The sequence below is a fragment of the Amphiprion ocellaris genome, chromosome 11, assembly GCF_022539595.1.
Source record: "Amphiprion ocellaris isolate individual 3 ecotype Okinawa chromosome 11, ASM2253959v1, whole genome shotgun sequence".
In the NCBI taxonomy this organism is placed as follows: Eukaryota; Metazoa; Chordata; class Actinopteri; family Pomacentridae; genus Amphiprion; species Amphiprion ocellaris.
The window spans coordinates 29,487,396-29,515,231 of NC_072776.1; the positions used below are offsets into that span (position 1 = coordinate 29,487,396).

At 38.1% G+C, this 27,836-nt stretch overlaps 2 protein-coding genes across 8 annotated transcripts in view; one reads left to right on the forward strand and one right to left on the reverse strand.

Moving 5' to 3' along the window:
- dgkh (diacylglycerol kinase, eta) overlaps positions 1-14,041 on the reverse strand; it is a 95,899-nt gene extending 81,858 nt beyond the window's left edge. For 2 of the 7 annotated variants that reach the window (XM_055015615.1, XM_055015612.1), the window contains exons 1-2: positions 13,854-14,041; positions 12,597-12,761 (exon numbers count right to left, since the gene is read on the reverse strand). In XM_055015615.1, coding sequence (XP_054871590.1) covers positions 12,597-12,761; positions 13,854-13,901 — 213 coding nt within the window. In that variant the 5' untranslated portion in view covers positions 13,902-14,041. Of the gene's footprint in view, positions 1-12,596; positions 13,116-13,853 lie in introns of those variants that run through there. The other 5 variants (XM_055015617.1, XM_055015614.1, XM_055015611.1 and 2 more) reach the window with 4 other exon arrangements.
- Positions 14,042-16,162: 2,121 nt separating this feature from the next.
- Positions 16,163-27,836, forward strand: part of vwa8 (von Willebrand factor A domain containing 8) — a 122,667-nt gene continuing 110,993 nt past the window's right edge. The window contains exons 1-4 of the mRNA XM_055015147.1: positions 16,163-16,437; positions 18,824-18,901; positions 18,996-19,126; positions 19,757-19,867. Coding sequence (XP_054871122.1) covers positions 16,299-16,437; positions 18,824-18,901; positions 18,996-19,126; positions 19,757-19,867 — 459 coding nt within the window. The 5' untranslated portion in view covers positions 16,163-16,298. The remainder of the gene's footprint in view (positions 16,438-18,823; positions 18,902-18,995; positions 19,127-19,756; positions 19,868-27,836) is intronic.

Sequence of the window (27,836 nt, forward strand, 5' to 3'; positions counted from 1 at the left end):
CAAGGAGGTACACATTAAAAGGTCTCTTTATTTTGACAGAAACTGTGACTGAACAGGAAAAAAAACACAACAGGAAGAGGATTCGCTGAGTTCTCTGAAGCAGCCGTCTACCTACGTGAATTCCCTGCTTCCCTTTGCGTAGGTTTACGGCCTGAAGACTGAATTCCTGCAGTGGATTAAGGTGAAATACCTCAAAACCGACTACCATATAAGGCCTGAGCTGCTCGCCAGCGACCACAATCGAAGCGGGACTCAAAGTCAGGGCCGGCAGATGAAGTCATCTCCTCATTTAGACGTGTTGGGCTACCGGCAAACACGGGAGGTTCATCGAAGGCATTCAGGGATCTCCCAGCTCGTTTAGACAGAGCAATGCAGTGCAATATCACTTAAATGTCAAATGAGTCAAAACTGTATCACCTGAAAGTAACTGCATCACTTCTGAGTTGCACAGTGGGGTACTTCCTGTTATGCAGACTTTAAAAAACCTACTTAGATTGGCTATAATGGAAAATACAGGCCCCACAGTAGGAGTTTAATGCAGTAGAAGTCCTTATTGAGGATGTTATTGTTTTAATAAATTGGAGGATACTAATTTTCTGAAGAGATGTTCTGCCATTTTTCTTGTTTGAGGGGTTGTGTTGCTCTATGTTTATCTTCAAAATGCCCCAAAGGTGTTCAATTGGATTAAAATCAGGTGACACATGTCGTCGTCTTCAGAAACTTGTGTGTTTTTGTGTTTTGGATGGTTCTCATGTTGGAATATTCCTCTTCTATCAAGCTTCTGCAGACTAGGAATCACCTTTTGCACTCATGTAGCCCCACACTGCATTACTTCCACCTCCATGCTTCACTGTCAGGACTATGCATCTACTGTGGTAGTCCTGCAGGTTCACACCAGACATGCTGGACTCTATCTGAGCCCAACAAATATATCTTGATCTAATCTAGCCATAGCATGTGTTCCCATCATTCATCAGGCTTCTTTTCATGTTCTGTAGTAAAGATAAGTCTTTCAGTTTTAGTGACGAATAGCGAGCAAGAGTGTTTTTTTGTTCTTGGTTTATCCATGGACATTAATTATGCAATCTATAAATGTCATCTCCTAAACACCTTCTGCACTCATGTAGCCCCACATTGCATTACTTCCACCTCCGTGCTTCACTGTCAGGACTATGCATCCACTGTGGTAGTCCTGCAGGTTCACACCAGACATGCTGGACTCCATCTGAGCCCAACAATTATATCTTGGAGTCATCTGACCAAACAATATGCTCCAAATACTTGCAGGTTCTTCAGCGTTTTGCGGCAAACAAAGACAAGGATTTTTGGCTTGCATACCGTCCATAAAGGTAGATGTCCTTTACAACATCAGCATCACTGGCTGATGTTAACATAGACTGGACTTGTATCATATCATCATCTTAAACCATGGTAAAATCTGCACCACAGTTCTTTGCACTGCTGGCATTTTGCACTTTTCAGTGACATTTATTCCACAAGCCACTTTATGCTGATGTCATTTATAGCATAGTCATACTGTATTTATTCATTTTTCATTCTTGTATATATTGTACATATTATTGTTATTTTAATTATTATTATTATTGTACATATGGTTAGAGCTGCTTTGAAAGACGCTGCTGCTGTAACACTGGAAATTTCCCCTGACGTGGGGAGCAATAAAGGATTATCTTATCTCATCTGATCTTAAATGATCTTCACTATACTTTTATGATGTCACAGAAACTCTGATTTCCATTGATAACCCCTGTGCCAAATCTGAAATAGTTTGTTTTTCAGAGCTAGATTCTCAAAGTAGCTGTCAAAGTTCACTGTCTGTGGAGTCATTTTAGGACCACCACTGGAGCCATGATTAGTGGTACTATGGCTCATTTTATACCTCCTGATTACTGCTGCAGCTGTGTTTCCACTGTTTTTTTTTCCAGTTGCTTCCTGTATCTTTTTCTACTCAGTCAGATTTTTCAGTTCCTCTGATAATTCTTTTCCATGTGGAGCCATGATGAAGACACAGACAAGGCCAGAGGTTCAAAACTGAGGAAGTTCTGCTGTTTGTGGCTCATTTTAGAATAATTTTTTATGCAGTTTTGCTGATTGAAATCACACATGGAGTCAGTTTAGCTTTAGTGAAGATAGTTGTGTGTCAGTGATCACCAGTGTTTACTTTTGCTGCATTAGGATTCTACATTGGGGCCTGACTTTTCCATATATCCATCCTAAAGCAGCATGACTTTCCTTATTTGTCTAAAGTCTAACAGACGTGACTTGAATTTCACCAAGATGATAAATAAAGTGTCTATCTAGCTATGTAAAGTATGTTTTTGATTGTTCATTTGAGCAAAAACTCAGAAATATTGCAATTATTTATGTTTTGTGGGACTCTTGACATGCAAACATTTGATGCAAAGTGACCTTTACTGAAACTTTTCGAGTCTCCGGAGTGAAAACTTTAATTTTCTGCGCCCTGCCAGAGCAGCAGAAGTCACTTTGCTCCAGTTGGACGTTCTATTTTCTGTCTTGTTCCTCCTTGGCCTCCATAGTTCCTTTCCTTGTCTTCATCTCCTTCCTGTTGCCAAGTAGGCCAGAAGTGGTCTATAAATAGTGGCTGTGCTCGCCTCGGCGCTCAGCTCCTCTCTGCTGCTAAACACTGAGGCCGAGCGGCTGCCAGAAGAGGAATGAGTAACCTGAGCGCCGTGTACCTTCTACACCCACACCGCCTGGCCACCGACCGGGCGACACACACTCCAAACACCACACACACACACACACACACGCACACATGCTTATACAATGGACAAAAGGCAACAGCGGTTCAAATGAATCCGGCAGCTGTGGTTGGTGGATAAGAGCCGGAGTTCCCTGGAAAGGCTAAATGAAGCGAGCAGAGCGGAGCGACGTCCTGCCTTTGACAATACCCAGACGACGCTCGGTCAAACAGCTAGTTCACGACCATTTATGAGCCGAAGCTAACCACAGTCAACAATCCTTTCTATAACGGCACAGCCGAGCCTCTCTTAACTTAAAGCCCCACAGCGCCAAGTCCTAAACCAATTACTGCTCCCTCCTGGGCCTCGTAGAGCTTTCTGTCTAATTAATCTGATAAAAACGCTCCACTTTCCACCTCTGTCGCTGCTCAGCTTAATTGTGCTTTAATGCAAGGAGCCAAGGTTCAAGATTTTTAAAGTTAAAAGCCTTTAGAGAGGAGCAGAATGGAGGATCTCTTAGCGGTCATCTTCTGTCTCATTTTGCTTTACTGTCTGCTGTCTTTTTGCATTTAATTTTGGTCATTTTTCATCTAAGTTAGGGAATTTTGTGTCTAATTGTGGTCATATTGTGTCTTGTTTTAGTCATTTTGTGTCTCATTTTGGATGTTGTGCTTCTTCGTGGTGATGTTTCTTCTATTTTGGGGAATTTTGCATCTCTTTATGGTCAATTTGTGCGTCATTTTGGTAGTTTTTGTATTCTTTGGAGTAAATGTTTATCTAATTTTGGGAGCTTTGGGTCTTGCTTTGGTTATTCTAAATCTTGTTGAGGCCATTTTGAGCATTTTGTGTCTCATTCTGGTTGCTTTGTGTCTCCACAGACAATTTTTTTTATATAATTTGTGGTCATTTTGTGTCTCATTTTTGGTAGTTTTTGCACTCTTTTGGGTACTTTTCCTCTCATTTGGGAACTTTCAGCTTTATTTTGGTTGATTTGTGTCTTTATCGTCTTTTTGACCAATTACTTTGGTTATTTTAAATCTCTTTGAGGCCATTTTGGACATTTTGTGTCTCATTTCATTGTCTAGTTTCTGTTGTCTGTATTTTATTTTGGTCATTTGCGATCTAATGTAAGGAATTTTGTGTCTAATTGTCATCATTTTATGTCTTTCTTTGGTCATTTTGTGTCTCATTTTGGTAGCTTTGGCATTAGTTGGGGGTAAACGTTCATCCAGTTTGGGGAAGTTCTTGTCTTTGGTCATTTTAAATCTCTTTGAGGCCATTTTGAGCATTTTGTGTCGCATTTCGGTTGTTTTGCATCTCAGCTGTCTTGTTGCATTTTATTTTGGTCATTTATAATCTAATTTGAGGAATTTTGTGTCTAATAGTGGTCATTTTGTGTCTCATTTTGGTCATTTTGCATCTTCATGGTCATGATTCTTCTAATTTGGGGAATTTTGCATCTCTTTGTGGTCAATTTGTGTCTCATTTTGGTTTTTGCATCCTTTGGGCACAAATGTTCATCTAGTTTTATGAACGCTGAGTCTTATTTTGGTTGTTTTTTTCTCTTTGGTCTTTTTGGCCATTTTACTTCAGTTGTTTTAGATGTCTTTGAGGCCATTTTGTGCAATTTGTGTCTCATTTTGGTTGTTTAGTGTCTCTGCTGTCTTTCTGCATTTTATTTTGGTCATTTATAATCTAATTTGGGGAATTTTGTGTCTAATTGTGGTCATTTTGAGATTTATTCTGGGCATTTGCATCTCTTTGAGGTCATTCTGGGTATTCTGCTGTCTCATTTTTGGACATTTCGCATCTCTTTGTGTCTCATTTTGGTACTTTTTGCATCTCTGTTGTCTATTTGCATTTCATTTTGGTCATTTTTCATCCAATTGTAGGTATTTTGTTTCTTGTTTTGGTCATTTTGCACTTCATTTGGTCATTGTGTGTTTGATTTCTTTGCTCCTCTGTGACAATAAACAAATATCTTTGGACAAAACATTTGTCGTCACTGATTTTCTGACATTGTAGAGGCCAAACAACTAATCGAGACAATAGCTTGCAGAACCATTACAAAAACACACATTTGCACACATTCATGAGGAAAACACAGTAAAAAGAAATAACTGAAGAACAAGCTCTCGCCAGCAGAAAGGTTTTCCCTGTTGGGTAATTTCACCTCATGACTGATAAGACTAAACTGCTGCGATTGTAATTGGACGGCCCATAAAGAGGCTGTTTCCTTATCTGCGCTGGATCTTGGTGGATGCAGAGAGAAGCCGACTGTCATGCATCCATTACAGAATCATTTGTCACTGCTGAGTAAAGCCGGCGAGCTTCTGCAGGCAGAACAATGGAGTCTTTTAGAAACTCTGCATTTCTTCTCCACCTCCATGTTGTCCTCTGTTCTGGCTGTAATTGTAACTCTGTCCTCCCTCCAACTCCCACTACATGCTAAGATTTCACCAGTGATGGGAAAATTACCGTCTCGCTGCCGGGGAGATGGTGATTTGTGTGTCTGCGATCTGCTTTGTGCCACCGGACCACATGTATGGGTGGTTGCACATGTGTCAGGAGATGTTAAGGGATGTTGTTGAGGCCGGCAATTTACACACATTTACTTCAGGAGCTTCGGCCTCAACTTTGCATCGCTTCCGAGGTACGTAATTATGTGCAGTCGCTATTTCTGCACGTGGGAGTGTTGAGGGATGCAAGCTGACTGAAACTTTTATCTCCGCCATCGAGTTCCTTACAACCTTTCATCGCGTCATTACTTAAACTTTTAAGCACACAATCGAGCAGAAACCTTTCTGAAAAGAAACAGGAGGAGTTTTTTTCCTTCATTTTCTCAAAATGTGGAACAAGACAGATTTGAGAGACTAAAAAAGCACTTCAAGCAACATTAATATACTGTTTCTCCACAAATTATCCAAAAAGAAAACTAGTTTAACCCTCTGAACCCTGAGCAGTTTCTGAGTGGCATTTGTTTTTGCTCCTGTCATATTTTTCCTTACTGTTGGCTCATTTTTCACTGCAATATAAAGTCCTGGACCTCGATGGAAACAGAACAAAATGAACAGAATTGTTTAATATGGCACAGTGAGAAATCATTAAAAAAGCTGAATTTTGGAGTATTTCTTTGCAAATATTGAAAAAAAATTGGACTCAACATGTTCACCATTTTCTAACAGATATTACCAGCAAAGAAAAATGCAATTTAGATTCTACATTGTGCAAATATTTTACAGTTTACAGATTTATTTTGTTTCTATACCTGTCTCCTCTCTGTTTTGTGTAAACACAGCCTACAGTTCAGCTGAATAAACCCTGAAATTTTGTGAAGTCACTGTTGGTCGTACCTGAGTCAAACATAACTTCACAGTTACATTGAAAAGTGCAGTTTTTTTTTGTTTGTTTTTTTACAGAATCTGCTTAGAATTAACAGCTTATTTTTGAATTTTTTTTAAACAAGACGTAAAATTTTGATGAAATATCATGATTTAAGCTCAGATTTGGTTACTAAATTGCCTGAAAGTTAAAAATCTGACAGTTCTCCTTACAGTCGCTGGTTCTCATAAATGGTGTAACTTCATTTACAGTTCAGTCAAAAAGTTCCTGAATTTTTGTCACATGTCTGCTGGTCACAGCTGAGTCACTAAAAGCTTCACAGTTGAGATGAACAGTGCAGAATTTTAGTCTTCTAACTGAATCTGGTTTGATTTTTTAATGAGACATGTAGAATAAAGTGGCTTTAGCTGAAATATCACAATTTTAAGCTTACATTTGTTTAACTCTCCCTGACAATCCAATGATTCCTTCTGTTTTTACAGCCTCTTGCTCTGGTAAATGGTGTCAATTTTGATGATGATACTTTAGATCCTGTTACGTCGATTATACATAAATAAATAGGTTGTTTCAAGTGATACTTCAATGTAATTATAAAAGAAATGTGCAAATGTGACATATCTCAGCCCCAAAATCCCTGAAAAATTAAGTCCTTAAAGGAAAATAAAAGCAAAAACAAGTTTTTAAGTTTATTATGCATTTTTAAAAAACGACCGTTTCTACTAGAATTTCTACATAATTTAAAAAGAAATGTGCAAATGTGACGCATCTCAGGCCTGAACACTGAATCTGAACCATTTGAGACAAAGAGGACTGAAAAATTAAATCAACGTGCAAATGTGGCATATCTCAGCCCCGAAAACACGGCTCCAAAGCTGTAACACAAACATGGCGACAACCAGTGTACGGTGAGCAAAACAAAAAAAGCCCACACTGCCGTCAAGGCCCAAATGAACAAAAACCCGACACGTGAGGCTGGAGCTCCAAAGACAAACCGCTCCTGTCAGCGAGGCCGTCTCGACTGGAAAGGAGAGCGCTCAAATGCAGCTGTCTTGCAAAAAGACACAATAACTGTTTACAAGGAACCTAATATTGCACAAAAATCGGGAAAAACTGCTCAAACAGCTGGAAAAGACGAGTTGGATCAGACTGAGATGATTGGCATACACATACATAAAGAAACGGTGGCTCTACATGCTATAGATATTTTATCATCTACCTTTTAAAAGTGTATTTCCACGCTTTTCTTCACTCTGCTCTGTGGAAACACGACCTGCAGTCCAGACAAAAAGCCAGAAAAGGAAAATATAGCACCTAATACCCATGTAAACACCAAATCTGACCATTTCTCCCTGGTGGGAATGAATATCTACTTTCTGAATATGTTTGTTCCACTCCTGAGCTTTGTTAAAACAGCTTCATCCCACCGGTCTTCCCCATGTTTAGAGATTTGCAGGATGAATCATGTGTTGCCAAGTTTGCCTCTTGAGGATGACTGAGTGGCGTTTTCCTCTTTTAATGCTGTTTAACTTCACATCTGTCTGCAGTTATTGTATGTGAGTTATTCTTTACTCTGCTTATTATGACTACTGAGATGCTCTTATTCATAGTAACTGTCAAACTGTTAAAGTGTTTTTTAATGTTTTATTTGTCCCATTTCTTAATGTTTTATTTATATAGTTGTCTCATTGTTCATTTTTCACACGTTTTATCTTCTTCTTCTTTTCTTACTTCTTCATTTATTGCTATTTAACTTCACATCTGTCTGCAGTTCGTGCATGTGCATCTGTAAGTCTGAAAATAAAGGTTGTTCTTCGGCGTGTTGTGACTGGATTTCCTGAATTTTCAAACCCAAATGCAAACACGCTCCCAGAGTATCAGAGCAGCATATGTGGCCCTTCAGCCGAACCAGCTGTCCTGCAGCCAGCGCTGCCTCCCCGTCCACCAATCAGGGGCCGAGGATGTGGTCGTCCGTGGCAACCGAGCAACGGCAGAGATGGTGGACGGAGAGGGGACGGATGGAGGCGATGTGCCGGCCGATCGCACACATGCATAAACACACATGTACGTGCACACACAGGCCGGCGCTGAGCAAACAAGCCGCTGGAACAACACTCAGTGAGTCACATCCATTAGTGAGGCAGAAAAAAACCCACTGACCCACACAGCAACAAGTCCCAGACCTGATACGATTACAGCACGAGTGTTTTACACCACGGTGACGGCAGATAACTCCACGGTGTACATATATAGAAATATCAATCTACAGTCTGGGCTCTCTGCCAGTCGGTGCATTTAAATCCCTTCATCGCATCAGACTGAGTGAGAATCAACTTTATCCACTTTTTAAAAAACTCCTGCAAAAACTTTCAGATTCGACAGGTGAGTAAAGGACGACCACAGCCGACGATAAACAGTCCGTCAGGAAGCTTCAACAAACATCAAGTGATGAGAGACACACAGCAGATCTGTTCACACCCACTGTGTTTTATATCAGCGGTTAGTGGGAATCTGGACCGACAACAACATCAGAATAACACAGAGAGTGTCCACTGACAATAAAATGCACTGTAAAAAATGAAAACCTGGCAGCAAAGGTGCCACAAAAATACCAGATAAAAGCAATGAAATATTGTAACGTTCAAAACATTTTTAAAAATTGTGAAAATAATGGCAAGTATATATGAAAGCAGATTTAAATACAGAAGACTGTTTAATTTTACAGGCACTTATTATGAAGTAATACATTTCATTTTCAAACATGAAAAAGGAAAATTTTAAACCATTAACATACATGCTTTTCTTTCAAATAATAGCAATTATCTTTAGAATAACATATATATATATATATATATATATATATATATATATATATATATATATATATATATTTTTTTTTTTTTTTTTTTTTTTTTTTTTTTGCACATTTAAACTCAGTAAAAACAACAAATTTTACAGTCAAATGTAAAAGAAGGAAATATAATTTAGATTTTAAAAATACAGATTTTTGTTGTGGGCATTATTTACAGTTTTGGCTTACTTTGCTGTTTGTAATTTCACAAAAGAAGAAAATTTGGTATTTATACACACACACACACACACACACACACACATATATATTTCTTTAAATAAATAAAAAATACATTTTTGCTGTAGACAGTATTTACCTTTTTTATAGTCAATGTGTAAATTAATTCTTTATGTCTATGATTTTATTGGATATTATTTGTAATTTAACAATTTCTTTTAAATAGGAGATTTTTTTTCAGATTTAAATAAAACAAAAACACTGCAATTTTACAGTCCAATGTTGTAAAAGAAGACACGTCATTTATTTTTTTTAAAAATACAGATTTTTGTTATGAACATTATCTACATTTTTTACAGTCAATGTGTGAATTAATTCCTTTTTTTCTATGATTTTACTAAATATTATCTGTAATTTAACAAAACAGGAAAAATCTGTAAAAAAAAAAAAAAAAAAAAAAAAAGTTAAATTTTCTTTTACATAGTGGCAATTTTGGGCTGCACAGTGGCGTAGTGGTTAGCACTTTCGCCTTGCAGCAAGAAGGTCCCTGGTTCGCGTCCCGGCTTTCCCGGGATCTTTCTGCATGGAGTTTGCATGTTCTCCCTGTGCATGCGTGGGTTCTCTCCGGGTACTCCGGCTTCCTCCCACAGTCCAAAAATATGCTGAGGTTAATTGATTACTCTAAATTGCCCGTAGGTGTGAATGTGTGAGTGATTGTTTGTCTATATATGTAGCCCTGCGACAGACTGGCGACCTGTCTAGGGTGTCCCCTGCCTTCGCCTGAGTCAGCTGGGATAGACTCCAGCCCCCCCCGCGACCCTAGTGAGGAATAAGCGGTGTATAGATAATGGATGGATGGATAGTGGCAATTTTTTCCAGATTTACATAAAATAAAAACATTGTAATTTTACAGTCCAATGTTGTAAAAGAAGAAACAACCAATTATTTTTTTAAATACAGATATTTCTTGTGGATATAATTTACAGTTTTGTCCTTTTTTTTCTAACTCTACAATCAATCTGTGAATTAATTATTTTATTTCTGTGATTTCACAACATATCTGTAATTTAACAAAACAGGAAAAATATGTAAAATATCAGTAAATTAATGTAAAATAATGATATTTGTGTTTATTTAAAAACATTAAAAGTAGAGCAATTTTACAGTTAAATGTTTTAAAAGAAGATTTAGATTAATTATTTATATGTGTTTACTGATAAAAAAATACAAATTTTCCGATGTGTTTTTTGTTTTGTTTTTAAATGGTTAACGTGTAAATTTATATTTTTTTTCTGTGTTTTTACTAATTACTACCTATAATTTAAAAAAAAACTATATGGAAAATCTATGAAATAATAGCAAATTGTTAAAAAAATACTATTAAAAACTATTGTAAAAAAATGTTTTAACAGTGTGAAAACATTTTTTGGTTTTATTTTCTCACATTGACAGATTTTTCACTTTTCTGCTGAATCTGAATCGCCTGAATAGCTAAAAGGTCAACTTATGATTGACTTCTGTCATTTTAAAAACTTTCTGAGACAAAACTCTCCATAAATGTAATAAAAACCTGAGTAGCTGCTGAACTGAAAAAGTATCTAAAACACATACACTTCACCTCCTGGTTGGACTGTTTGCATTAGAGACGTACATCCAGACGTCTCTAAATATCCCCCCATGCTGAATAATGCAGGCGGGGTGGAGCATGGCGGTCAATAATTAAGTGGATCCATCGGTGTTGGAGGACGACACTCGTCCACGGTGTAAAAGATAAGTGGGCCAAGAAAGCTAAGGTGTCCAAGCTAAGGATCAGCTCAGCGTCCTCTTACTGAGCGCTGCACGTCAGGAACCGGCATCATTTACCAGCGTTTTAATTCTGAAACATCATTTATTATTCAAGATTATTTAGGCTCCTTTGAGTTTTCATCTCCTGTCAGTTCAGACTGACCTTACATGTTGCATGAAGAGACAAGAAGCTGTTGATGTGTGTGCTTTTATTGTGAAACTCGAGGCCAAACTATACTGTGCAGTGGAGAAAATAACAAATGAAAACTGATGAAAAAATTGTGTGTTCAGTGGAGCTGATTGATTGAGCAACTAATTACCAACTTTTCAATTGGTTTGAGTCAATTTTAAGTAAAAAACAAGTCTAAATGCTCAGATTTTCTGTTTATTTTTCCTCTTTGACAGTAAACTGAATATCTTTAGACAAACTTTCAAGACTAAAATGTCTTGAAAGGTGTATAAAATGTCAAAATGTTGTTCAAAATGACTCAAAAATTACATAAAATGACAATTACAGTCAATTTAAGTAAATAATCACCAACTATTAGTTAATCAATTCATCAGTTTGCATTTGAACATTTTTATTCTTAAAAAAAGCCTAAATTCTCTGATTGCAGATTCTTAAACATGAATATTTTGTTTTCTTTCCTCCTCTGTGCCAGCAAACTGAATGCCTTCATACAGTTTTCACTCATTTCTAACTTTTTATAGAGCAGACAATTGGATCCAGACCGATACAACACAATTGTTGGGGAGTAAAAAGTTCCAATATGTTGGCCAATATTCTTTATCCATACAGTAAGTTGGAGTTCCATCAAAGATAAAAGCAATGTGGGGTCATTTTTCACTAATTTTCAAAGCAAAGACACCACTGTACTCCGCACCACCATCTGCTCAGCTACATGTGCTGCAGGCAGAGTGTTTCTAAATGATGATCTGAGCTATATACAACCTCTTTTAAATCTCTTCTTCAGACTCAGTTATTGTCTGACTTAATGGTATTCGTTGCAACTATTCTATCATGTTTATATCGTATGTTTTGGATCTTATTTACTCGTTTCAAAACGTTTTTGTTATCTGTCTAATTTGACACTTGTATTATTGTAAAGCACAGCATAATTCTGTAAAAACTTTACAAATAAAGTTATTTGAAAATGTATTTGAGCTGTACTGTAATTAAAGTAAAGCACTAGTAAAAACTGTTTAAAAAGTGGATTCTATCAAAATTAATTTACATTTTGTCGAAAGTGTGGAAATTAAGTTTTCTACTCTTTAAGCGTCTGTGGTTCATGTTTTGTAAAAATTTTCTGCTGCAACTCAAAACACTGTGGGTTTACAGTGTAAAGGAAAGGAAAAAATGTCACAATCATGTTAGATTTTTTTACACTTGGGTAATGAATTTGGAAAACTTGGAGAATTTAAGTTGACTTCCCTAAGCTTGAAAGTTGAGCAACGCTTATTTGAGAGAACTCAACTGGTTTATTATTGCTTTTTAAAGTGTAGAAGACAAACACAGGTGAGCTGAGCGTCCAAACCGACAGGTAGGTCAGATGGTCAGATAAAAACAGCACAAACACAGAAAACCAGAGTGTTTCCAGCAACAGTTCATGTTGTACAAAGAGAGTCTGAATCAACAATCCAGCAGCTGCCACACAAACAGCATCTGACCGTCCACCAGCCACATCCAGCCCGGAGATCCACTCACTGTCGGCGGCTCTTACCTTGCTCCGGATCTGGCCTGAGGTGGACACTTTGCGGATGAGTTTCTGGGGGCCCTCCTGCTCCGCCTCGCTGTCGGAGGACTCGTCCGCAGCCCCGGAGCCGGACACGGCGCCGACCACATGCGCGTGTATCCCAGCCGCCGATGCCGGCCCTTTCTCCGGCTCCTGTCGGGGGGAGGAAGGAGAAAACCATTCGGGGTTAGTAGCTCGATCCGCCGCTGCCGGAGCCGCCGCCGCCACCGCTCCCTTCCTCTCCGGGAGACGAGAGCTGCTCAGCGGCTGCGAAGCGTCTCTCCTCGCCGTCATGTCTCGCTGCCTCTACGGTAAACACGGCGCTGCTTTCCGGTGTGCGTGCGTGCGTGTGTGTGGGCTGGTGAGCGCGCAAGGGATAGAGCATGTCTCGGCGCGGTGGGGATGGGCTCCACGGCGGACAAACCCCCTCCCCGAAGTCGCTGCTCGGCTGGCGGTTATGGCTCCAGCCCTGCGCGACCAGTCGAGCTACGGACCGCCTCATCCAGTGTGCGCGCCGGTGTCCGTGCCACGGCAGACCCTAGCGGCTGCTTCTCTCCAACACCGAGCAGCGCCACGACAGTCAAATGAGTGCAATCAGACGTTTAATGATTTAAAAGCCACATTCAAAACAAGCTGCAACTACCCAAACATGTCACAACAAATAAACGTATCCACAAAAATGTTGCATTTCTTTCATTATAAGGAGGATATTGCATGAGCTTGAGGTAGGTTTGTTTCAACAAAAAGGCAAAAAAGGACAATTTTCACGTTATGTAAGTCCAGTTTTGATAAAGTGAGTTGGTTTAAACGCGACACGACAGAGTTAAAATTAATTTCCACAGCGCGGTGGGTTTGAGAAGGAAATGGGCAGGGTGTAATATCTGGAATATAAAAATTTCAAGAGAAGAAAAGAAGCAGAGAAGATCCATGTTTTCTACCCGAGAATAAACGCAACCGTGTATTTTTCGAGTCCTTTCGCGCACGCAAAGACTCTTATCAGCACTTTTCCGTTTGTTTTACGCAAAATCAACACTTGTGAAGACATTAAGACGCCCCGCAGCTGCTTTCAGAGCCACACTCGACTGTACAAATCACGGCAAAGGAGCGGAAAAAACGCTTTACGCACGCAAGCTGCTGCCTCCAAAGCGCACCAAGTCGCCGGATTCGTGTCTAATTCTTTTCTTTTCTTTGAGAAAACTAAAACAAATGTAAGAAAAGGAGTCCCGGTGTTGCGTTTGTACTGACCAGTTCCTCCCAGGCAGGGCTACGTGTGTAGTGGTACACATCCTCCATAGTCCCAGACCTGTGCGTCCGCTCCGGGGGAGAAAACAAGCGAATCAGGGGAAGGTGGAGGAATTCTCAGCCTGCCGCGGTGCCTTCACGCCGCTCACACGCGCACTGAGGAGATGGCACTGAGCTGCTCTCCTCCTCCTCCTCCTCCTCCTCCTCCTCCTCTTCCTCTTCCTCATCTTCCTCCTCCTCCTCCGAGCCCATCGGCGCTCCACGTGATAAATGTCAAACCGGCTCGAAAACGGGCGCGCACGGCTCCTGCACGGTTTGCTGTCACGGACCCGCACGAGCTCCAGTGTGTAGGATAACGAATGTGTGCGCGCGTGCACGGTGGCGTATGTGCATGCCGTTTGAATTACGTCATCCATAAGCGTTTCCAAAATTCATTTTACGCGAGAAAATTATTGCCAGTTTTGCGCAAATTCCCCCCAATGTCTCATTTAAATGGAGTTATTCAGACCACTGTCTCAACGCTGAGATCTTTATTTGGCATTATTTGCAATTTAGTGATTTTTATAAATTATTATATAATATTTGATTAGGTTTTTATGGTAAAACAGCAGTTATTGTTCTTTAAAATTTTCTGTAAAGGAGGCTATTAAAATCTAGTTTATGGTTGTGTGGATTTAGAGATCTGCTATCTGTTTTTTAAAAAAGTTAAATGACACCTTAAAACATCTTTTTAGGCTGGTCTTTATGTCATTTGAATGTAGTTTAGTGTAATTTCCCGGTAATGAATTTATTTTTTTGCTTTTATTATGGACTCTTGTATGATATAGTCTGATGTTTTAGCAGTCTTATTTTATTTTATTCTATTTTTTAATATAAAGCACTTTGAGTTCTATTATTATCATTACTGCAGGAGCTTTGTCCATCCTGTCTTACTTTTATTCTACTTTTTGAGTCAGAAGGACCTCATAGAACTGTAAAAACTGGACATATTTATGTTTTGGATGACATTTGAAGATTCGTGACCAATGTGGGCTACACTAACAACTAAAATAAAATAGTTAAATAATTAGATAAAAGGGTTAGAATCATCACTGAACAATTCATCAAAATGTTATTGAAATCACAAAGTATAAAATTCAGTTTGCAGGAGCTGCAGCTTTTTGTTCAAGCTACAATATGTACACAAAATAGCACCATGAATGAAGCATTGTGGTGCCTCCACTAATATGAATTATATTCTCCAGACACAAGGGAACATGTTTATACCGTATAAACCACAGCAAAAGTCACATCAGTATTTCTACATTTGTTTACAAAAAGTGAGAAAAATGATAATTTGGGCTAAAATCAAGACTTGTTTTGCAAAATTTATCAAAAAAAAAAACAAAAAACGAGTGCAATATGCCCATATTTGTATATCATTCAGCCATAATCAGAATATAATGGTCAACACTTTCTTGTTGAGAAACTCCTTTAGGCTATATTATTTTGGGGATATCAAAGCCTAAAGGAGTTGATAAAGGCACTTATTTTAGCATCAGGTTGGGTAGACTCTAAATATTCATAGCCTGCATGTCATACAAACTTACACAAATATCAAAACATGAACCTACAGTGGCACAAAATGTCTTTATATTTTTACTAGTGTTCTGTTAGAATTGCTAAAGAAGTTAATTTTCTACTATTCATTATTTATTATATCAGCTTATTGTGAAATCAGGCATGACAATTGCAATTATAAGCATTTCTGCAGTATTGTTTATAATGTTTAGGATGTTTTACATCCTCTTTGGAAACTAGTCAAAATCAAATTTGTTATCAGTTCTGTCATATATGAACAGGACGTGATTGAAATGCCGTTTCTCTCAGACCCCGAGAAACACAAGAAAGACAAAGATACAAAGAAACAAGCGATACATTGCAATGGCTAGTGCAGTATTGGAGTGAAATACTGCCTGGCTGGTGTGCAAGTAGATATGTATTTACAGATGTTAAAATCAGTGCAATATATTGTAACTGGTGAAATATAAGATGCAGTAATAAAACGGTCTAGTCTGACTGTTCTCCTCATTCAGCAGATGTGTTGGCTGTAGTAAAAACTAGATTTACTGGTGGGTTACTATATTTAAAAAACACTTTTGCAGTTATCGTATGATCTTTGATCTTCAAACTATAATTAGTAACTATTATTTCAAGTAATTATGATGCATCAGTAACACTGAAGTCACATTATCTGGGCTACTGTCTTCGGTTTTTGGGTGCGAGGAACCAAAGTGAAACTCCGGAAGTCTTTATCCGCGGACCGCTTCGTCCTGCCGTTATTTTCTTCCGCCTGGAGCAGAATGAGCTGACTGATGTTATGAAATGGGAACGAAACCGGGGGTCAGCAGTTAGCTCCACGAGAAGCGGGTGTTTTCTGCCACCAGTGTTTTATAAGTGAATTTAAAGATGCACTCCCAGATACTGTGCAGCGGCACCGCGGCGGCCGTGGCTGCCCGGAGGATGCGCCACATTCTGGGTGGTGTTCTGGGGAGAGACGGCTGGATGTGGAGGACTCATGAGGTCAAATTCCTCAACACGTCGTCAGGTAAACTCACCTGTTGGACTGAGCAACACAAGAGCGGAGAAATAACTAATTTCAAACCGACTTCGTAGGAAATAGCTAACCTCTTGCTAGCTAAAGTTTGGTACCTTTGGCAATAGCTAACTAGCTACAGAAATAATTAGCTTATGTCAGTGTAGCTGCTATGTTTGGGGCAAACATTAACTTTTGTGGTTGTTTGGTGGCGAAATGCTAAATATTTGTACTATTTAGGATTATATAGTTGTTTTAGACGAAATAAAACAATGTTGAAGTGACTTGTAACTGCGCATGCTCTTTAACTAGCAAATAGGTGAAAGGTTAACAGCAATTATTCAGCTGTGTGAAGTCACTGTACAAGCTAACTTTCCTTAACTAAACTACAAAACAGGTTCTGAGGTTAGCAAAAGGAATTCCAGGTTTAACTTTGTTTTTTTAGGGCTTTATACACTGTGTACATCACCATGAAAACTAATGCTGAATACTATATACATAATACAAAATAAGAAGCATTGCAGTTAGCAAAGGCTGAATTGTAATAATAGTAATAACTTTAAATGTGCAACACATTTGAAAATACAATTACAAAATTATTTGTATTAAGACAAATGTCAGATTAGGAAAATAAGATCATAAACATGCAACAAAAACAATGTAAACAGGACTAAATGCTACAGTTAAAACCCTGTAGTGGTATTTAATATGTATTTCTACTTGTCTATTTTACATATTATGGATTAATCAAACAAATACAACATAGATATTGTCACAAAAAGTCAACAGTGTTTTGAATTAGTTTTCCCGATAGAACTGATAATTTCTTTGTTTTATTGTTTTAAGAAGCTAAAAATTTTGGGGTATCACACTGAATCAGCAAGCTGTAACTGAATTTGTTTAGTTGAAAACCAGGACAACATGTAAGTTAAGAAGTTGCATACTGACATATTTTTGCGTCTTGTTTTACACTTAATATTATTAATTATCAGATATGCGCTGACTAATACAGATGTTTTGGTTACTTTAGTGACCAATGTTCAAATTAGTCAAGGAAAAGAGGTCTCGCAGTGTTTGATCGGGGAAAAAAGTTCACGTGTAGGTAAAAAAAAATCATAATTTATTTATGATTTCAATATTAACAGCTGTGTCCACCTTGAAAAAAGAAAATTATTGAGCCAACTTAAAGTATTTGTTTCAGCCGATAGCACACAACTGAATTAAGCTCATTAAAATTAAATAAATTTATGCTATTCACAAAAAACCCCAAGTTATTTAAAGAATAAATAATCAAGCATTAAAAATACAGCTGTTTTTGCTGTGAGGTGCAGAGGATAAATTCAATAATCTCACATTTAATCTCACAGTGTTAGCCTTGACCTTTTAGCTGTGACCCTGACGGAGATAAAAGAAGAAAACATCGTTCAAACTGATAAGTAGATGTAAAGCACATCTTAAAAGGTCAACAAACAGATTGCAAGGCTTCAGTGTTTATTCCGTCTCTGCTTTAGGATTATATCGCTCTACAATGCCATATAGAACAATCAAATTGCTTTGAAATCCCTTGCACTTTATTTTAAGACATTTCCTGGTTGCTTTAAAGATTTTGAACAAACTGGAGCAAAACGAAAATGTTGTTGGCTGAATATGAGATGATTTTTATACGCGTTCCACAGGATGCAATTCTCGTTTAGACAAAGAAAGACAGCTGCCATAAAACTTTATTCATATTAATGTTATTATATATGTGTGTTTGTGTGTGTGTGTGTGTGTGTGTGTGTGTGTGTGTGTGTGTGTGTGTGTGTGTGTGTATGTAATATGTAATAAAATACATTTTCTTGTGTTGTACTATAACAACAAGCATATGTTTGCTCTTCTTTGTTTAGATAAGAAACTGTTGCATCTCTTTAAACAAAGAAACCATTTTTTCTTTGTTAACACAGTTTGACTCATTGCAGGAGGCAAAGCACTTGTTACTGATAATATTAATGAGGCTTGTTCAGTTCTATTCAAATATCCTGTTCAGTTGTCACAGTGAAGCACAAACCTTAAACTGAAGCAGCCTTTGTTAAGTTTATTATCCACATCTGAGCTCATTCTGCTGCAGCATCTTACAGTAGTTTCTGTGAAAGTCCGACTGTGTAGCAGACTGAATATTTTTCAGAGTAACTTTAACTTTCAATTTTAAGTTACACGGTTTTAATCTTGCCTTAATCTAAGTCCTTTTTGAAAATTCTGTGTTGTTTAGTTTTTTTAATGTAGTCTACATTTTTAAGAATTTTATATATGTTTTGTGATATGTAAACTGCTTTCTTAGGGGATCAGTATAGTTCTCTATCTATAATAGGAACTGTACTTTCCTGATCATTTATGTTTTGGTCACTCTCTTCTTTTGCAGGAGACACGGTGACGATCGGTGAGATCTCCTACAAACTCAAAGCCCCCCAGAACCCAGAACTCGTTCCTGTGAAACACAGTATGTAGCTTTCTGTATGAGCATTAAATAATGTTGGAATAAAATATACAAGCATGTTAGTGTGAAATCATGACTTTTTCCTCTCTTTTTCCAGTTTCAGACTCGCTGCCTCAAACAGTCGCTCAGCACTTGCGATGGATCATGCAGAAAGACCTGCTGGGTCAGGATGTGTTCCTCATTGGACCACCAGGACCCCTGAGAAGATCCATAGCTATGCAGTACCTGGTGAGTGGAATAAGTGACATATTTTTGAAACTATAACAAAACTATATCAAGAAAAGCACTCAGAGAGCGCAGTACTCCCCCAAGGCTGCTCAGTTGTTGTATCATTTCCGACAGATAAGGCCCGATAAGTCCGCAGCGGTCGATTTGTAGAAGGATCACAATCATGCAATTGTCAGCAAAGCAAAATTCCACTTAAATCATTCATCTGCTGCATTTCACTCATCACAGCTATATTATTTTAGAATTTTAAACTTTTGCAGGTCTAGAAATGTAGATTAAAAGCATTTTGTTTGGGCAGTTTCGCCTTCACAACTTTGACCTTTTAGCAGACAGTTTATCAAAGTGGAATGCCACATGGTTTTATGAGTAGTTGATTTTTTAAATAAATTTATCTACACAGAAAACTGTGTAGGTGTGTTTGGTTTCATAATGCTTGTAGCCCAAACCCTCAGGTGGAATGTCAGTTGATTACTTTTCTGTTTGTTCACACTGGAGGTCAATATTCACTGGATGCTCTTGAGTCAACATGTGAACATTTGAATTGACCTTAAACATCACTGGATGTCTTCTCTTATTTTAAAATGTACCAAATAGGTTAATTTTTTTCTTCTTTCCCTTGTTGTCGACTAGGAGTTGACCAAGCGGGAAGTCGAGTATGTCGCGCTGTCTAGAGACACAACAGAAACTGACTTGAAACAAAGGAGAGAGATCCGATCAGGGACGGCCTTCTACATCGACCAGGTAAATCCACTGACTGCTGACGGTTTATTTGACTTTATACACTGTCCAAATATCAGAATTCCATGTTAATCAAAGCTGGTGTAAAAGCCTTTTCACCAATGCTTTAATGTGCTTGTTATGTGCTACAACTACATGTTCTTTTAGTGCTAGTCTGGATATCTGTCTGTATGAGTTACACCTGTAATCGATTTGCATATGAAGTGTGATCAAAAAGTTCCATGACTGCATCATTAAAAAGCAAAAACTTGATTTAAATGTTGCAGCTATCATCATCAAAGTTGTCTCCTTGTGCAGCGATTGTTATTATAATAATTATAATAATAATAAATGAAATATTAATTATCAAGTCTGTGTTGCATATGCACAATGGAGATCTGGGCTGCAAATGTAAAAGCAGACCTATTTTCTATCTATTTATTTTTATGTGAGATATGTGCAGCTCTTTCACACAGGAATGGGTCGTAAAGTGTTGTTATTTCTTAAATTAAATTGAAGTTATACTCAGCTGTTAGCCAAACTATGTTTAAAGTGTGTAAGGTCGTCTGTACGTTACTATGCTAAGTGCTGTGAGATGACATATGTTTTGAATTTGCGCTATATGAATAAAATAGAATTGAATTGAAACTGAACTCCATAGAAAACACACAGTTTCTCTCGTGGTCCAAAAACCGAAACACAACAATCCCAAAAATCAAAGCTCACCATATTGTTTTGCCACAACCCTGCACTAAACTATGTAAAACAATACGTCCAGGAAGAGATCCGCTATAGAAACGGACCAGTTGTGTTCAGCATTCAGTATTGCCATTGCTTAAAAACTGAGGCATCTGAGAAAGAATATTAAGTGCAAACGGTCTGAACTGTGTGCTCAATGCATGAATGCATGTTGAAACCACAAAGAATTTTTGACAAAAACAACACAATCGTCGCTCTGCATTTCTTGAAATGAAATTCAAGTTGATGGTCACAGTTTAGGAGATCTAGTAGCCATTTTCCTTCAAATGTTATATTTTAGTGCTGTTTTATTACTGTTTATTTTATTGTCTTATTGTATATGTTATGTGCTGCACAGTGGCGTAGTGGTTAGCACTTCTCACCTTGCAGCGAGAAGATCCCTGGTTCGCGTCCCGGCTTTCCCGGGATCTTTCTGCATGGAGTTTGCATGTTCTCCCTGTGCATGCCTGGGTTTCCTCTGGGTACTCTGGTTTCCTCCCACAGTCCAAAAATAAGCTGAGGTTTATTGGTTATTCTAAATTTGCGCATAGGTGTGAGTGCGAATGTGATTGTTTGTCCTGCTTTAAGTTACTGTATTGTTTTTAAGTTATTTTCTTGTTTTTCACTGTGAAGCACTTAAGTCACCCTTTGGGCTGTTGTAAAGGACTATAGAAATAAACTTTGATAACAGGTGGAGCTTGACACACCAGGAAGGGTTGCAGGAGCACATGACAAGCTACTGTTCAGATTAGATATAGTGGCCACTCAGAGAGAAGTTTGAGAATGACTCAGGATGCTAATGGAAATCAATCAAGAAAGAGGTGTAGTTGCCCTGAACAGTCCACTCCCACTGTCAATACATGATGAACGTGGTTAGGCTCATTGTGCTTGAGTAGAAGTGATGCAAGAAATGAATTAAGTGGAACTTCTCGGCTAATAGGTTGCAGCAGATGGTGGATTCAATAATTTCCAGATCTGAAAGCTGCTAAAAAAGTAATAAATGTAAAAAGGGTGAGTACCACCATGGGACATGTCCCAGTCCCAGAAGAAGCATTTAACCCTTAGATGCATGAGTGATTGGACCCTACACTCGTCCATAAGTGGGTCAAAAGTAACCCGTCTAAGAATCAATGTGGGGTTTTTTTGCTATTTTTGTCATTTTGGTTAAGAATAATCATTTGTTCTATTTTGGTCCACACAAGAATAATTTCATGTTTGAAATATGTGTATTTTTCACTTTATAATAGATTTTGACCATTATAATAATTGAAAAAGAAGAATAGTTCACAGAGCAGCAATAGAAGAATGTCAACATCAATTTTGTTGACATTTTTCCACTCTTCCTCCAGCTGTTGCTACTCTCTGTATATAATAATCTTCCTGATCGATGATACTTCTGACATAGTGTGTGTGGTCCACGGTAAATATATTCTTGACAGCCACAATTGACAAGAATTACAGGTTTCCATGAATCTCGATGGGAAATACGTGCAGGTCATTTTGGGCCCACTTATGGAAGCTTGGGGTAGTAGTACAAATGTTATAATTTCTTAAAAAGTATAAAAGGTAACTTAAAAATTTATATGGAATGATATCAAAAACATGTTTTTTGGGGAATACATGGAATATGAAATAACTTTTCATTGCAAAGATATTGCAAGAAAACAACCTCAGCGGGTCATTTTTGACCCACTTATGCATCTAAGGGTTAAACACATCACTATGAATTTTGTTACCATGACAGCATTAGTACCAGGTGAACAGTATGTGTTGCTAACTGTCGTCAAGTTCAGCACATGGATTGATGTGACACTGACTAAACACGAGAATGCAGACACTGTGGCTAACGTTTCCTTACAGAGAGGTGATGCCATGAGTTGGTATCCTGTCTCTGATAAGAACAGATAATGGAGGAGAGTTTGAGGAACAAACAGCGAGAACTATCTTGCAGAAGATGGGGATAAAACCGAGGTTAGGATGTATGCATCACCCTCAAAGTCAGGGTTTGGTGCTGTGACTAAACTTCTTGACTGCACCTTGTACACTTTAACCCCCTTGGATAGGCTCTATCACCTTGTAAGTTCTGTCTGTTCATGGTTGCAGACATGTTTTCTAGAAGCAAATATTAAAATGCTTCATTATCGTCAGTCACATGATGATTTGGAGTGTTCTATCTCCAATCCATCTAATTGTCCAGATAATATGATGACGAACTGACCAATACTAACAGCAAGGGTGGAACAATAATCGAGCATCGCTTATTTGAGGCACTCACCCTCAAGGCATTACAGTAACACATGAAACCACATCACTGCAGTGGTTCCACATCTTCCCGGTTCATCCTGTTCCTTTCCATGCCACTTTCTGATCGATCAAGCTTTATGCAAACATACTCCCCCGCTCTCTGTTGACTTTGTAAGTTAAGTAACCATAGAAACCAGCAGCTCCTCATTATCCTGGCTGGTTTCTCTAAGGAGAACTTTTTGTTCTCCGTTCATCTCTGTTCATTTCTCATGGCTACAGAAGAACAATTAAGGATAGAAGGAAGAAAAAAAACCACAAAATCCTGATAAGACCGATCATTAGACGCTGTCATTGGACTTCAGTGACAGCTAATGAAAAGCTGTGATAATTAACATTCACTCGGTCATGTCATTATCCACAGCTAATTAGCACATGGCTTCATCTGTGTAAAAAATAAATCGGTTGCGTGGCAGTTCAGACATCGGCTCCATGGGGACGGGGGGGAAATTTTTCATGGTTTATTTTTGGAACAGTTGGACTTTATTGATAAACCTGGTCTTCTAGAACAGGAAAGCTCATAGATGATTAGTGTGACTTTGTTAGAATTATAATCGCTGCTGTAGTGTCGCTCTACTGTCTTCCATCCTGTGGGATTAACTGAAGAGGGTGTTTATTTTTATATATATATATATATATATATATATATATATATATATATATATATATATATATAAACAATCCTGTCAGTGCATTCAAAAAATCAGAAAACATTTTTTAAAAGTACAGTAGGAAATGTACTAAATAATATATACAGTCATGAACAATAGTTTACATACAATTGAAAAGACCATATATGTCATGGCCTTCTTGAGTTTCCAGTGGTACATGTAACTGATGGAATCATTGAAACTCATATGTCCTTGTCACAAAACAATCCCGCATTTTGGTTCATTCATAGATCGTTCAAAGGTCTTCTGGAAAAAAGGCCAAAATCTGGCATTTCAAAAATATACATACAGTAATGGTAATAATTGGTAAACATCCCTTGGCCATTTCCACCTCACTTTGGTTTCCATCCACAAGCTTCTGGTTGTATCTTTGACTCTCCTCTTGATAGAATTGGTGCAGTTAACTAAATTTGTTGTCTTTCTGGCACAGACTTGTTTCTTCATCACAGGTTCTTAATGGGATTTAAGTCAGGACATTTGGGAGACTTCTGCCTGATGAATTTTGTAGATAATCCTCTTTTTTCATTATTCCATTTCCTTTGTGTAAAGGGCTGGTACCAAAACAGCCCCAGAGCATAATAATACTGCCACCATGCTTGACAGTAGCTTTGGTGTTCTTGGGTTTAGAGCTGCAGCTTTTCTACTCCAAACATGTTTCCGGACACTAAGGCCAAGTAGCTCATTTTTAGTTTCATCTGGACTCCACAGACCTCTGACAGTGGTGCTGTGGTTTCTGGCACCAAGATGTTGGCAGCAGATCCTTTAAATCCCAGATGTTGCAAGGTTGTTTTTGACACCTGTTTTTCGAGCTCATCCTACAGATGTTTGATTGGATCTGGAGAGTTTTGGATTTCAAGTCAACATGTTGAACTCTTTGTCATGTTCCTCAAATCATTCCTGAGCAGTGTTCGTAGTGTGTCAGGGAGGATTATCCTGCTGGAATACAGCTGTGGTCCTTGGAAGTGTTTACGTCGGTATCAAAGCTACATCCACCTACCCAGAGCATCACATTTCCCCAACTGGTTTAGTCTTGCAAACTCTGGCTTATCTCCACAGTGCTGGAGAATGGTCTGACTGCACCTTATCATTCAAAAAGGTCTTGTTTTTTGTGTTTCTTTAAACTGATCACAATCACCTGAAGCAAAGCTCAGCCCACGATGTAGAGATGGTGTCCCTTCAAAATAGTGACATGGTATTTGCTTTGATTGAACATTTGCATGCAGGGAGACCAACATAGTCAATGGCCAATTCACAAAAAAAAAAACCAAATAAAGCTCCCTTACATCATTTTCCAAGTCCCTGGTCCACTTTTTGAGTATGATAGGTTGCTGCTTAAGGGTTGCTGTTTTACTACTAGGCTACCTTCTTCCATTACTCTATGGTCCAGCTGCTCATTGTAGGAGCTTTCAGTGGTGGACAATTCTACGATTTTATTTAGCAGATGCTTTTATCCAAAGCAACGTACATCTGAGAGTAGTTACACGACAAGCAAGGATCTAGTCAGGAGAAAACAAGCTGGATTAGTGCCATAAAACAAGACAGACATTAGTATGGACACTGACTGATCAGCAAATCAAGATGCTTTGTATGTTTTGTCAACTTTCTGTTACAGCAGCTTTAGTCTTTCCAGCAGTCTGTGCAACAGTAGCGTCTTTGTGATATCAGACCACAGGGACCAGCAGCCAATGAGTGAGCTTTGGACTACTATAACCTTGTTGCTGGTTCACCAGTTGTGCTTCTTTTCGACCACTTTTTCTAACCATTGCACACTGCTAACGCCCCATAACACCTGCTGTTTTGAAGATGCTCTAACCCAGGGGTGTCAAACTCATTTTTATTCAGGGGCCACATACAGCCCAATTTGATCTCACGTGGGCCGGACCAGTAAAGTCATAACATAATAACCTATAAGTAATAACAACTCCAAATTTTTCCTTGTTTTAGTGCAAAAAAAAAGTACATTCTGAAAATATTCACATTTAATGAACTATCTTTTTACAAAACATTATGAACAAACTGGATTTTTAAAGAAAAACAAATACAGTTTCAGTAATATTATGCCTCAGTTTATCATTTACACATTACAACTTACAAATCACAGTGGATCTACAAAAGCACAGAATTTTTCGTCACAGGTATTTGGAATGGAATGATATAGTATTTTGCTTTTCGATTGAAACAACAAAAATCGGCCAAAAAAACAAAAACAAGACAAAATATTACAAAAACAAGACACAAAATGACAAAAACAAGAAACAAAACAACAAAAAATAGACAACACAAGCGAGACAAAATAACCCACAAAACGACAAAAACAATGTACAAAACAACGAATAAAGCGAAACACAAAATGACGAAAAGTAGACAAAAAACACAAGCGAGACCAAAAGGAAACACAAAATGACAAAAACATGAGACAAACGTCAAAAATCTGACAAAACAAGGCAAAAAACAAGACAAAATATTACAAAAATTAGGCACAAAATGACAAAAGAATAATGAGCAATCTAGTATTTTGCTTTGTGATCAAAACGACTTCTCATGGTCTAGAAATTATTTTAAATTTACAGTTTTACAAATTTACAATTTGCAGTTAATGTCGTCTCTGTAATTTTTTCACTTTGCAAAGTCGTCCGGCGGGCGGGATTGGACCATGGGCCGCATGTTTGACACCCCTGCTCCAACCCAATCGTAGAGTCGTAGCAACTCTGTCCACCGTCCATTTTTCCTGCTTCCCAACTTCAAGAACCGACCGTTCACCTGCTGCCTGATATACCCCACTCTCTACCAGGTGTCACTATAACGAGATAATTAATGTGGTTCACTTCACCTGTCGGCGGTTTTAATGTTGTGGCCGATCTATTTTTGCACAGATTTCTCAGTGTCGAGGGCTTGAGAAGTAAATGCACTCGCAAAAGAATCATCCATCCTGCTGACACTTGATTTTTTACCGCACTGAGTGGTTTTATATTTCACAGATCAAGCATCGGGGCGTTCACGCTGCTGATGTGGCAGTTTTGTTTCGCTCTGGCAGAGTTTCCTGATTTAACAGTTTAAAAGCTCCTGATTTATTTTAGCAAAATGGACGGCAGGGTTTCATAAGAGGCATGTGACACAGTTCAATTTTATTATTTAAAAAAAAAAAAAAACACACACACACACACACACAGCTCTCCAGAAAAACACATCTGAGTTTCAGTGTTGAACGTAAGTATTAAGATCTTCAAGCTCATATTCATTCATCATTCTAAACAGAAATAAATGGACATATACGGCAATTTGTGCTTTTTCAATATCTTGAAAGTGAGAAACACCCTTATTATTCTGTATACAGTAGATTACAGTCGCATTCACATTTTTTTTTAGACTGACTAATCAGCTCATTGACTTTCAGATGTGACAGGTACAGTATGTGTTAAACTAGTCTGTATTTGGGAGTGTGGTGTCATTTTCTAGGCGCTGCATAATTAGACACGCTGCCTCTAAATGTGATTACGGCATCTATAACTGGCAGGATAGTGTTTGTAAAACATGAAATATAAAGTTTAATGTAAACTGCCCTTAATCTTGTCTGAGAATCTGCATGTTTTTATATATTATGCAGAATAATATACTGTGTCTCCTAGTGAAGCATAAAAAACACTCAAGTTAAATGGACTGTGTAAAAATTCCCAGAAAACACTCTCAAAAAGCAGACAACCTCTTTACACGCTTATTAAAAACTACAGTTTTGCCTTTCGTCCACACAGAGCAGATGACTTTTAGGTGTCTCACACAGCTGCCAGTAATAAAATTAATAGGGTAAAGTGTGATTAGGTGTGCCGCTAAACAAACACCGGCAACAATATCGACTGTTGTCAGAGCTGCTCAGTAGCTGCATGAGTTAAAGCTTTATTGGACAGTGACAGTGGACAGATAACAGGAAATTAGAAGAGAGAGAGAGACACTGTGATTTACCATAAAGATCAAACTCCACCAACATCAAACGTCCAGCATCAGTTGGCATAAAGAGCACCTTCTTTTGTTTGTGCTCTTGAACGAAACTTTGAGCACATGTGGTTAATCGCAAATCCGGCTGCTTCTAGCTTTTATGAAGTTGCATAATTGGAAAACTGACTCCATACATGGACAGTTTTGTCTGCTTGTTGACAATACTGCTTTTTGTATGATCATTATCGTAGATTCTTCGCCTTTCTGTTTAAATTATTCTTGTAAATTTGTGCAATATGTAACATTATAGCCTATTGTAGCCTAAGATTGAGCCCTAAGCAGTGTTTTTTCAC